The 12,335-nt window shown below is 44.8% G+C and overlaps 1 protein-coding gene across 1 annotated transcript; it reads left to right on the top strand.

The window, feature by feature from the left end:
• Nucleotides 1-5,666: 5,666 nt before the first annotated feature.
• Nucleotides 5,667-6,961, top strand: htr1b (5-hydroxytryptamine (serotonin) receptor 1B; the record flags this gene model as incomplete). The annotated part of the gene is made up of 2 exons (XM_084482109.1): nucleotides 5,667-5,757; nucleotides 5,811-6,961. The coding sequence occupies 2 exons, from the start codon at nucleotides 5,667-5,669 to the stop codon at nucleotides 6,959-6,961; spliced, it is 1,242 nt and encodes a 413-aa protein (XP_084338235.1).
• Between the last annotated feature and the right edge of the window lie 5,374 nt (nucleotides 6,962-12,335).

Below are 12,335 nucleotides of genomic sequence, written 5' to 3'. Positions count from 1 at the left end.
AGCTATAGGCGGCAGTCCAGCAGTCCCCACCTCCCTCCTCTGTTTGTGCTTACAATGATCGTCACATTAATTCAGGACACAGGGTGTTGTTGATTGGTTGATGGGGTGATTGGGATGATGCGCTGTAAATGAGGTGTGTGGTGTGTGTGTGTGTGTGTGTGTGTGTGTGTGTGTGTGTGTGTGTGTGTGTGTGTGTGTGTGTGTGTGTGTGTGTGTGTGTGTGTGTGTGTGTGTGTGTGTGTGTGTGTGTGTGTGTGTGTGTGTGTGTGTGTGTGTGTGTGTGTGTGTGTGTGTGTGTGTGTGTGTGTGTGTGTGTGTGTGTGTGTGTGTTTGATTGAAGATCAGATTGAAGGCAGTTGTAGTGGGGAGCGGACTGAATGTGACGGGGCTGGGGCCCAACTAACCAAACTTTCTAACCTGAATGCACTCGGGCCTGGAGGGTGTCGTTCGCATGCCGCTAGGGTTGCCGGCGGCGAAGATAGCAATAGAACAGGGAAAGCTTCCGGTAGAGGCAGGTACGAGTTAGCGATAGCTCAAGCCACTCTCTATGCAGCGGGACTCCTACGGTCTGTGGAGCTGCCTCGCTGCGTTGGACGCCAGTTAATCCGGACCAGGGTCTCAACCCCTGGGAGAGTTAAGTAGTTTATATAGGCTAAGTCTAGTATCTTTGTAGTGTTTAGTTTTATTGCTCAGTATGAAATAATGTATTTTTATTAGACGCTGTAGCGGCGGAGCAGGGGGGTGGCTTTTAGGACTGAAGCCCTGAATCTCACTTCAAAAGCCCCGGATCTTTTTAAGCTTTTAAAAATTATGACAACCCTGACACCAGGTTCCCTATGCATTACGTTAAAAGTTAAGAAGAGATAATTTGATGGCTGAAGGTGTGTCGATGATAACTGTGAAGGTGTTATAGTAGGCCTACATTAGCCAACAGTGGTCTCCTTACTTGAGCTTTCATTGCCATCTAGTGGAAAGTACATGCAACAGCATGAATAATAGGGGTAGAGTGGGGGAAAACCAGTGTGCGAAATACGGCTGGGCCCCCCCGGTTAACCCATGAGACCCCCTGAAAGAAAAAAGAAAAAGAAAAATGTATTGTCACTAATGGTCATTTAAATGTGTTTAAGCTCACCATGTCCAGTATTCAGAATTTTAAACATTTATTCACAAATATGTTCTATTTTTTGCCAAGCGGAGCCAGTCAGTCCTGTGCGCGTATGCAAATTAGCCATGTGCGCCAAACAGAAGAAGGGCCCTATCTTGCGCCCGGCGCAATTGACTTTCTACACCGACGCATGTGTCATTGCTAGTTTGCACCCGGCGCAAAGCTGATTTTCCCCCCCAACAACCAGGCACCACTACACTTGCATGTTAAATATTATGATGTCAAAGATTATTCATACATGTGAAACTGCATTGAAATAGCGTGTGGATTGTGGAAACCATAATTCCATAGGGCTGCATGAATGAACATGAATGAAGTATAGTAGGCTATGCCATGCGTTAAAATAATAATAATAACAATAATACATTCGAGCAAAGTATATTCCAGGCTTCCAAAACAAAATCTAGTTTTAGGGTAAATGATTGGTTAAATGATTTGGGAAAGAACAGCTGATACAGCAATCATCATCTGCAAACACCGTACAGCAAACACATATGTTCTTGACCCAGACATCGTGTAGGCCTACAAGCCCATTACTTTTAGGATTGATGAGTATTTGATCGTGAGAAGTTTTAGTCGTAGTTTTACCGCGAGTGAGTATTTAATAGAATGAATGAATGCGGGTGATGCTTGGTGCGCGTGTGTGTGCGCGCCCATCTGTCTAAACACACGCAAATTAAACACGTAAGTGTATGAGAAGATCAACAAAAGCTTCTTGAGAGTAAATGGTACCCTCTAGTGGTCAATTTAACCTCCTCGCGTAGGCTGCTGGGCTGATATGAGCAGGATGCAATGCTCTTTGATCCAAATGACACCTCAAGCCAGCAAGGTTTCCCCTTAGAGTTCCAGTACATTTACAATGGGTTGGTTTGACATTCAATTAAACAATATGTATTTAGTGCATTGTTATTGGAAATAATATGAGGCAAAAGTAACCAAACACAAAAATCTAACTACAGTGAGAGTCTCTAGATGGAGCTGAATGGAGGGCAGGACTACAGAAGCACCATCACATATCTGGAAAGATATTCAACTGCCTAAGTGGTTTCAAAGTGTTCAGTATGTTGTTTTTCCTCAAGGCTAACCGCCATTAACAGTTTTTTTTAGACAAGTCTTCTCCCTTCTGTCCCTGTTCTAGTGCGACTCAGAGGCCGACTGGCAGAGCGCTGAGCGTATGCTCTCCTCAGAGCAGCCGGGACCGGCTCAGTGTGACAGTCTGGTTCACCACAGCCCACGTCTTCTCTGCTCCTAACCGCGCACAGAGGAACGTCACAGCGGCCTTGTCCTCCCCGAGTCTGACCGTTAACGAGACGGAGCTGGGGGAAGGAATGCTTTTAGGATCCACATCCAACATGTAGCAGCATCTTCTGAACGAGTCAAAGCCACTTGAGGATACTCTTTCCAAACTTCTTGGAGAGGCTTCAGCCCACATTCAATACTCTCAGCCAGGATCTGCCCTCATTTAGCGCTGTCCTATTTGGTGCTGGAACTCCTGCTGTGATGCGGTGCTGATGCTGTTGGCATAGCGACACGCCAGCCCCTACATCACATGGCAAACTGTACTGCTCCACATCATTATAGTGGTGAAGGTTTCGAGGAAACATGTCGCACGAAAACGCAGGCTATTCCTTCAGTCTAGCATCCAGGGGCCTCATGTACAAAGCTTGCTTACGCACAAAAAAGCTGCGTAAGCAACTTCTCACGCAAACGTTCGGATGTACAAAGACTGACTTGACGTGAGAAAGTGCGGTTCTCCACGCAAACTAAATGCCTGGCTTACGCACATTTCTGCTGCATTTTGTCAGTTGGCGGCACATAGAGGCAATGCAGCGCAACAACATTAGGCCTACTCGATCACGAGTCATGATGAAGTAATATTGCAATATGAGGCTAGTTCAAAGTGGATTTGAACGTCGGGATGTGTGATCTTAAATGCACTTCAATCATACAAAGTTTTAGTCAGAAATCCACGCAATCCATTTCTGACTAAAACTTTGCGGACGCCAAAATCTGGAAAGCCGCTGCGCACAAAAAAATCCTCGATGTATCAATCCTTGCGTAAGCACGATTTCACGCAGATTCTCTTTGTACATCCCAATTAACGTGAAATTGAGCGCACATGCACGAGCCCGACTCTCCGCCCAGTCTCCTCCCTCATTTAATATGCTAATTAGTATAAATAGGCCTGCAGTAGTGCCATCGTTAGGAGAAATACATAGTTCCAAGAGGATAGCTCTTGGGAATCCGAATCGGCTGATAAGCCAGTACGCACGCACACGCGCACGCACGCACGCACGCGCGCACACACACACACACACACACACACACACACACACACACACACACACACACACACACACACACACACACACACCGATTATAACCATAGCCACATTATATATTATAATCACATTTTGCGCATGCTTTTATATCATTTATTTGGATGCCTGCTGACGATAGGTTGTTCCCATACACCCAAGGTGTCAATAATATGTAGGCCTACATAATTCGAAATTGGCCGACTGGTTCATTGATGGATTGATTTTAAGTAACAATGGCTTGTGCTTACTCCACTCAACATCACATAATAATATTGCAGTCAAGAATTTCACAATAAATGCGTGAAGAGAGATCAATTAGTCCAGATGTCATGCGTGGTCCGGAAAATATGTAACGTTTAATAAACAAGCCATCACTGAAAATAATATTGCTGGGGGCTTCCTTTTATTTCCAATATTGACAATTTAGTTTTATGGGTCTGTTTAAGTTTAGCCTAACAACAGTGTCACATTATGCGTCTCGATAACAATAACGCATGATTGAAGTGCATTTAAGATCACGCATCCCGACGATATTACTTCATGACTCGTGATCGTGTAGGCCTAATGTTGTTGCGCTGCATTGCCTCTATGCCGCCAACTGACAAAATGCTGCAGAAATGTGCGTAAGCCAGGCATTTAGTTTGCGTGGAGAACCGCACTTTCTCACGTCAAGTCAGTCTTTGTAAGCCTACATCCGAACGTTTGCGTGAGAAGTTGCTGACGCAGCTTTTTTGTGCGTAAGCAAGCTTTGTACATGAGGCCCCAGGTTGTTACTCTAAGGGTTAAACAAAGAAAGTGACTTAAAGTCACGACTGACTGCCAAACAGTGACAAGACAAGAAACTGGACTGGAGGCTGTCTTTGTGATTGAGCCGGACAATATTAAACCCACCAGAAAGTAATTTATCATCCATCTCCTTTTCTCCTCCCTGCTGTCTAAAGAAGATAGACACCCAATGTAAGGGCAAACATTCATATACACCCACGCATGCATGCAAACACACACACACACACACACACACACACACACACACAAACACACAGTGGCCCATCTGTTTTATAAGTCCAATGTCAGTTAATATTTATCAATATTTGATATATATATTTATATATATTTTATATTGTTTGCACTCCTGTGTGATGAGCGACTCACTTACCGGTTCATCAGGAACATCCCTCACTCCTGTCTCGACAGCTGGGATGCATTGATCTGAAATAAAGAGTCAAAACACCATCTGCCAATAGCAGCCATCATAAATCTTTATTATGGAGAGTTCAAACACAGAGGTCCTGCAAGGGTTTTAATTTGGCCCTCGATGTGAACGACTCAGCACTAGAACAACGGCCTTCTCTTTCAAAGTGAGGGAACCGAACAGGGTGGTTCTGGTGAGGATGAAGACAGAAAATCTAAACACATGATATCAACAACAAAATTCCATTGGCATCAATAGATTTGACAGTAAGTGCTGCATTAATGAGTGGTGCAGAGTTCATGTCCTTATTCTCAGTATAAATCACATTGACTTGACTTACATTTTCTTACCCTAAAGTCCACCTTTCCCACAGATAGGATGAGGTTGTGGAGAACATTCAGTGTGGTTCCTGTACCTCCACCTCCAGGCAGGAAGCATCAATGTTGCATGAGGCGTTTGACCCCTCTGCCCTCGGACCGATCGTTGTCAATGTCTATCTATCCTGAGCTTCCATATAGGAGTCTGGCTCTGGTGCCATTATCGTTGTTAAACACCATTTAAACACATGGATACACCCCGTCTGGTGACGTGTAGGAGCACTATGACCCAGCAGATTGGGTGAAAGAAGCCCCCCCCCCCCCCCCCCCCCCAGTGATGATCATTGGTGAGGAGTGAGGAGTGAGATGGGCTGGACGCTGGTGTATAAAAGCTCCTCGCCTCGTGCCGTTCGGCCACAGCGGCCTGTTCCAGACTTCACGGAACAGAGGGTAGGGTTGGTTCTGGGTTCTTATTCTACAGGCTGCACATGATTCAATTGTAATTTGAACGAAACCTGGACCACCTCATTCACCGTCTGTCTGCTATTAGAGGAGAAGACCTTATCTTTGTGGCTGGAAACAAACGAACTGTTCCTGCAATTGAAATGGATATTTAGCCTACTTAAAAAACTCTAAATTTACCAGAATTATAAAATAGAGCTTCGAGGACGATGAGGAAGAAACGAGTCTCCTTTTCCTTCCACAACATCAGTGTCTTGTCCCAGATGGCGCGACCGGCAACTGTTGACGAGAAGATCAGAAGTAGGCCTACGGTGCGTCTGACTGCTGCCCCGGTGACCAGTCCCGTCCGGTAGGACCGGACGAACACAGGATGGAGCGTCCCGGTCCGGTCTCCACGACACCCGCGCCCCCCGTCCTCGGAGCCACGAACGAGACCTTCGGAGCGGTCTGGTCTCCCGGTCTGCTCTCCCAGGTGAGCTTGGCGGGGCTGCTCTCCGCCATCACGCTCGGCACCACGCTGTCCAACGCCTTCGTGATCACGGTGATTTCCCGGTCGAGGAAATTACAAACTCCGGCAAACTTCCTGATCGCGTCTCTCGCGGTCACCGACCTGCTCGTGTCCGTGCTGGTGATGCCGATCTGCGTGCTGTACACCGTCACGCACACCTGGTCCCTGGGCCAGGTGGTGTGTGACCTCTGGCTCTCTTCGGACATCACCTGCTGCACCGCCTCCATCCTCCACCTGTGCGTAATCGCGCTGGATCGCTACTGGGCCGTCACGGACGCGGTGGAGTACTCCGCGAGGCGAACCCGGTCGCGCGCGGCCGGGATGGTGGCGGGCGCGTGGCTGATCGCCGTCAGCATCTCCCTCCCGCCGCTCCTCTGGCGGCGGGAGAGGGCGGAGGAGGAGCTGACCAGCTGCACCGTCAACACCGACCACATCTTCTACACCATCTACTCCACGTGCGGCGCGTTCTACGTGCCCACGCTGCTGCTCCTCGCGCTCTACGGGAGGATCTACGCGGAGGCGCGTAAAGTCATCCTGAAACAGTCGCCCCGGAAGGCAGCGGGCGCTGCCGGAAAGAGGCTGACCTCCGCGCGCCTGCTTACCGACTCGCCCGGGTCCGCGGGGTCCGCCTCGTCCTCCGGGAGACCCGACCCCCCCTCCAGCGACCCCGGGTCCCTGGCCGGTGAGAGGGGGGTGGAGGTGACGGTGTCGGACGCCCTGTTGGAGAAGAAGCGCGTCTCCGCGGCCAGAGAGCGCAGAGCCACGCGGACGCTGGGGATCATCCTCGGGGCGTACATCGGCTGCTGGCTCCCCTTCTTCATCTACACCCTGGTGGTGGCCACGTGCGACGCGTGCTTCTACCCGGAGCTCTTTGACTTCTTCAACTGGCTGGGCTACCTGAACTCCCTGATCAACCCGGTGATCTACACCATGTCCAACGATGACTTCAAGAAGGCTTTCCATCGCCTCGTGCGCTTCCGGTGCTGTCGGCCCTGAGCCATCAGCCATCAGAAGACTCGTTATTCTACCTCTACAACGTCACCTTTACTATTGTAGTGTGTGTGTGTGTGTGTGTGTGTGTGTGTGTGTGTGTGTGTGTGTGTGTGGTAGCATATCAAGTAATATATTCACGTTTTTTTTTTTTTTATAAATATATGAATGAAATAATGATTCTGTTCCTCTCCGCTCCTGACGGTCAGAATGCGTAAAGGTCGTTTCACATGTTTGGTTTAATACATTATTACATTATGTCGTTTAACAGTTGTTTGTTTAAAAAACACACTTTAGGTAATTTCAAACAGGCGGCAGCAGTGAATCAGAAGCAGAGACTCCGTTCCGCTGAACCGATGCTGAACGGGTTTACTGTGTGTGTGTGTGTGTGTGTGTGTGTGTGTGTGTGTGTGTGTGTGTGTGTGTGTGTGTGTGTGTGTGTGTGTGTGTGTGTGCGCGGATGTGCTGCTCGTTCACAGTGAATCGGTCGGGTGGTTAAATTGTTTACCATCAGACTGATAGATGCCTTGAAACACACAACAATGTTGGATATCTCAGCGGACATAAAGCATTACCCAAACGAAAAGAAGAAATGCTCCAAATGTTTGATATGTCTCCATCACATGCGGAGATGCTTTTGAATAAAGGCTTCTACTGACCGGTCTGTCACGTTTGTGAAGAAGGAACAAGAGCTAAACTAAACTAAGTAGTATGATGTCATCATGGTGGTCTAGGTAGTATGATGTCATCATGAGTCATCATCAGTAAGCTTGTTCACATTTAAGCAATAGATCACGACAGGCCGTGGTATACGCTCATTATACCACAGTTAAGGGGCGTTGTCCGTCCCGACGCGCAGCGGAGGGGCGGCGACCCCCTTCACTGTGGTATAATGACCGTATATCACTGACTGAAGTGATCTATTGCTTTTATAAAACGGTTACGTAAATATGGCGAAATTAAAGTCATAGACACCCTCAATTTTGAAAAAGCTAGAAAGTCGGAAAAGCATTTTTTTTTTTAACGAATACAGAAAAGTAGTCCCTCCTGGCTGCCGGCAAAGTGTACGGCGGTTGCTATGCAACACACTAGCGTCCTTCAGAGAGAAGGCTAGAGACGGTAGCTTGGTTCGCCGGCAATTTAGCAATTTAGAAGGCTAAATTGCCGGCGACCGTGTGCCTATTGCTTTACTGCTTTGCTTTATTGGCTTTTTAGGCTTCAGTGAACTATGCTATCGCTTTTATATATAAATAAACAACAGTTCAAGTTAGGCGCGGAGTGATACTGGACTCTGTAAACTGAACGGGCGTCATAGCTGTGTGTATACGCTCAATATACAACGGTTGGGAACCAATCAGATCGCTTGATTTAGGCCCCCCGTTTTATAATAGTGCATATACTGCACATACGGAAAGGAACACACACACACACACACACACACACACACACACACGCACACGCACACGCACACGCACACGCACACACACACACACACACACACACACACACACACACACACACAGGTAAGGTAAGAATTGTGCTTTTTTTAATCCCGGGAGGAACATTTTACATTGTGTTACAGCAACAAAAAACTGGACAGCGCAAGTTTTGGAAGATATAGAAACCAATACGATTCAAAGTGGGATATCAGCAATGTACATACATATATAAACAATATAAATCGATATAATATCATAATATATAATATATATATAATCAATACAGTATATATATATTTTTATTAATTAATTAATTAATTTAAGCAATAGATCACGACAGGCTGTGGTATACGGTCATTATACCACAGTTAAGGGGCGTTGCCCGTCCCGATGCGCAGCGGAGGACAGGGACGGGCGACCTTTTATAAAACGGTTACGTAAGTATGGCGAAATGAAAGTCATAGACACCCTCAATTTTGAAAAAGCGAGAAAGTCGGAAAAGCATTTTTTTAACGAATACAAAAAAGTAGTCCCTCCTGGCTGCCTGCAACGTGTACGGCGTTTGCTATGCATCACACTGTAGCGTCCTTCAGAGAGAAGGCTAGGCTAGAGACGGTAGCTTGGTTCGCCGGCAATTTAGCCTTCTATCGAGTTCACTCAAAGTGCCTATTGCTTTACAATATTTTCACCCTCTCCAGCAATCAACATGTTTTTAGGCTTCAGTGAACTATGCTATTGCTTTTATATATAAATAAACAACAGTTCAAGTTAGGCGCGGAGTGATACTGAACTCTGTAAACCGAACGGGCGTCATAGCTGTGTATATGCTCATTATAAAACAGGTGGCTTAAATCAAGCAATCTGATTGGTTCCCAACTGTTGTATATTGAGCGTATACACACAGCTATGACGCCTGTATTGTGTAAGGTGTCCTGAACTGGCCTAAGGTTCTTTGACAGATTTATGAATTGTTTTTATGTATTTTGTCTGTAAATCAATAGATCAATAGGCCTCCGTGGAAGAGGACCCACTCCATACGTATATATATATAAAGGGCTCAAACTTAACGAAAACACAACAAATCATATTTTCATGGGACACACACGTTTAAAACATACTTATGAATATTATATTTGATTTCTGCCATCCAAGTCCGGTCCACTAGATTCCACAAAATTCTACACTCTGCACCTTTAAAACAAATCTAAATATTGCAAATATGGTCATGTTTTTGTTGTTTTTAGAAGTTGAAGAGCGTCTGAGCCGTTTGGTTGAATGAATGAATCGCTTAACATTAATGACATGCTTCTAAAGCTATGCCCCGTGGCTCGCTTTGGATATAGTGTCAACTCAACGAAATTTGAATTATGATAGTGTTTCTTCCTTTTCAGATTGAACTGTCAAAATGTTCACCCCTTTCCTTCTGTTGATCGACGTGGGAAATCGGTTTCCTGTTTTACCTTCCAACAATTGATCTGAAATTAGATTCAACCCTGACAGCTTTGGCATATCCCCTCCACGCACGCACACACGCGTGCACTGCTGGTGTTTTAGAGCTACAATTGTGTTGTGTCTTCACAGCTACATTCGGTTTTTTGTTCACTACTAAAGCTAATGTTTTAGAGCTACATTCTGTTGTTTGTTCAATACTAAAGCTATTTGTTTAGAGCTACATTCTGTTGTTTGTTAACCACTAAAGCTATTTGTTCAGCCCAAACAGCAGATCATTGCTCTTGCAATAATCAACGTTAACATGAAGGAAAACAAACAAAGTGCAGATGGTATTTTGTCTAAGGAACGTTAATCATAGAAATTAGAGTATTCCCTCACCTAAAGGGATATTAACATATTATCTATTAACCTTTCAATATCAGCTATGAAAAGCTGCACTTATCCCGAAAGCTGACTAGCATGTTTGCAATTCTCCATTTTCTGAAAGCGATAACTCAAAATGTCACTGAAGCCATTAGCATGAAATGTGCCACAAAACTTAATTCTGCCCTTTTCCAGTTTTCATAAGTCTATATTAGAATACTTTAGCTCTGTGTTGCAAATTGATCCAAAGGAGAACATTCTCAGACGTTTAAGGAACCGCTCATTTTAAAGAAAGCCAAATGTCAGCTGGTGTATTACCAGTTTTTCACAATTGTTTAAACACATTAATTGGAACATCAGACACAATGTGCACAACCTGTAACTCATGTACCAACTGCAAAACCAATTCTGCTGAACTCCAAGCACATTTTCTGCTTTAGTCTTCAGACACATTTTTCATAACACTGCACACAATTCTCTATATCTTGCACACTCTTCTTGAATTCCCTCTCTTGGTGTTCACACAGAACACACAATGCCAATCACATTTCTAAACTCCAAAGGCTGTTGTGCAATTAGCAATCTGCAATTTGCTATAGAAGGGTCACAGAAGAAAGACATGACACTATGAGAATCTTGATAATGGTGATGATGATGAACATTGTTATTCTCATTATGGTTATTATCATTATTTAGGATTTTATCCATCTTATGGTGGAAATGTACTGGATATAAGTATTGACCCTCATGGGTATGTGTAGGCGTATGTATGTATTTATGTAGGTAAGTGTATGCATGTATATGCAAACATACTGTATGTATGACATTTGTTTGTTACTCTTAAAAATGTGAGAAGGGGGGGCTTGATATAAGCTGAAGCTTCTGCCCTACCCTTTGGTTACGACCAATAAAAATGCATTCATTCGATCATTCATTCATTCAGATGGTTTGTTTACAGTATTGCCTATTTTCTGTTATCTCTTCATATCGTCCCGTTTTCATCCTGTTTTCTGTGGTTTACAGTAGACTGCACATTTTGGGTACAAATACATTATTTGTTGTTACTGCGTGCTGTACACTGTATTGTATTGTGTGTTGATTTCTATTTGAGCATACGTAAAAACATTATATGGTAATATTCTACATCCAACAGGTGACAGTGTAACACTGAACATGCAACAGCATAATACTGATGTGTTTTCCATTCATACTATAGTGTTTTCCATTCTGCACACCAGTGTTCAATGAGTGATTAGAAATGTCTACTCATATGATGTACGTGTTTGTCATTTGAAAAGAAAATACAATTTAGTGAAGAGTTAACACTCTTTTGAGGGCAAAGTGTGCTTTTGCAAAAGAAGTGTAGGATTTTGCATTTTGTGTGTGAGTTTTGAAATTTATGTTTAGGGTTTTGAGAAAGTGAGGCAGTCTATTAGGAAATGAGTTTAAGCAATTGTGAAAAACTATAAAAGCTAGGGGACCAATATACAGGGAACAATATTATAGAATAATGGTGCCATCTAACTCAAAAACCTCTATCTGTTATTTTAAGATGCATATACATACAAACACTATCACACACATGCAAACACACATTCCCACATGCAAACACATACACACACTCTCACATGCATATACACACACTCTCACATGCATATACACACGCACACACACACACACACACACACACACACACACACACACACACACACACACACACCATACACACACTCGCCTAGACACACACACACACACACACACACACACACACACACACACACACACACACACACACACACCTGGACATGAGGAATATATTTCAATATATTTCAAATGTAAAGCTAGATAAATATATTTATCATCCCCCACACCTCTCCAATCGTGGCCCACCTTTCTGTCCAGCCCCCCTTCCCTCCCACTCACTCTCTTTCTTCCTCTCTCTCTCGCTCTTCTTTTCCTCTCTCTCCCGCTCCTCTTTTCCTCTCTGTCTCGCTCCTCTTTCCTCTCTCTCTGCGTTCCCTCTAAACCCCCTTCTCTCTGTCCTCCTCCTCTCTCCTCCTCTCTCCTCCTCTCTCCTCCTCCTCCTCTCTCCAGGCCAGGCTGCAGTGAACCAGCGCAGATGTCCT

Source organism: Micromesistius poutassou (assembly GCF_964030765.1).
Source record: "Micromesistius poutassou genome assembly, chromosome: 17".
Lineage (NCBI taxonomy): Eukaryota > Metazoa > Chordata > Actinopteri > Gadiformes > Gadidae > Micromesistius > Micromesistius poutassou.
The sequence above is the reverse complement of the archived record's forward strand: the minus strand, read 5'-3'. Positions and strand labels throughout refer to the sequence as shown.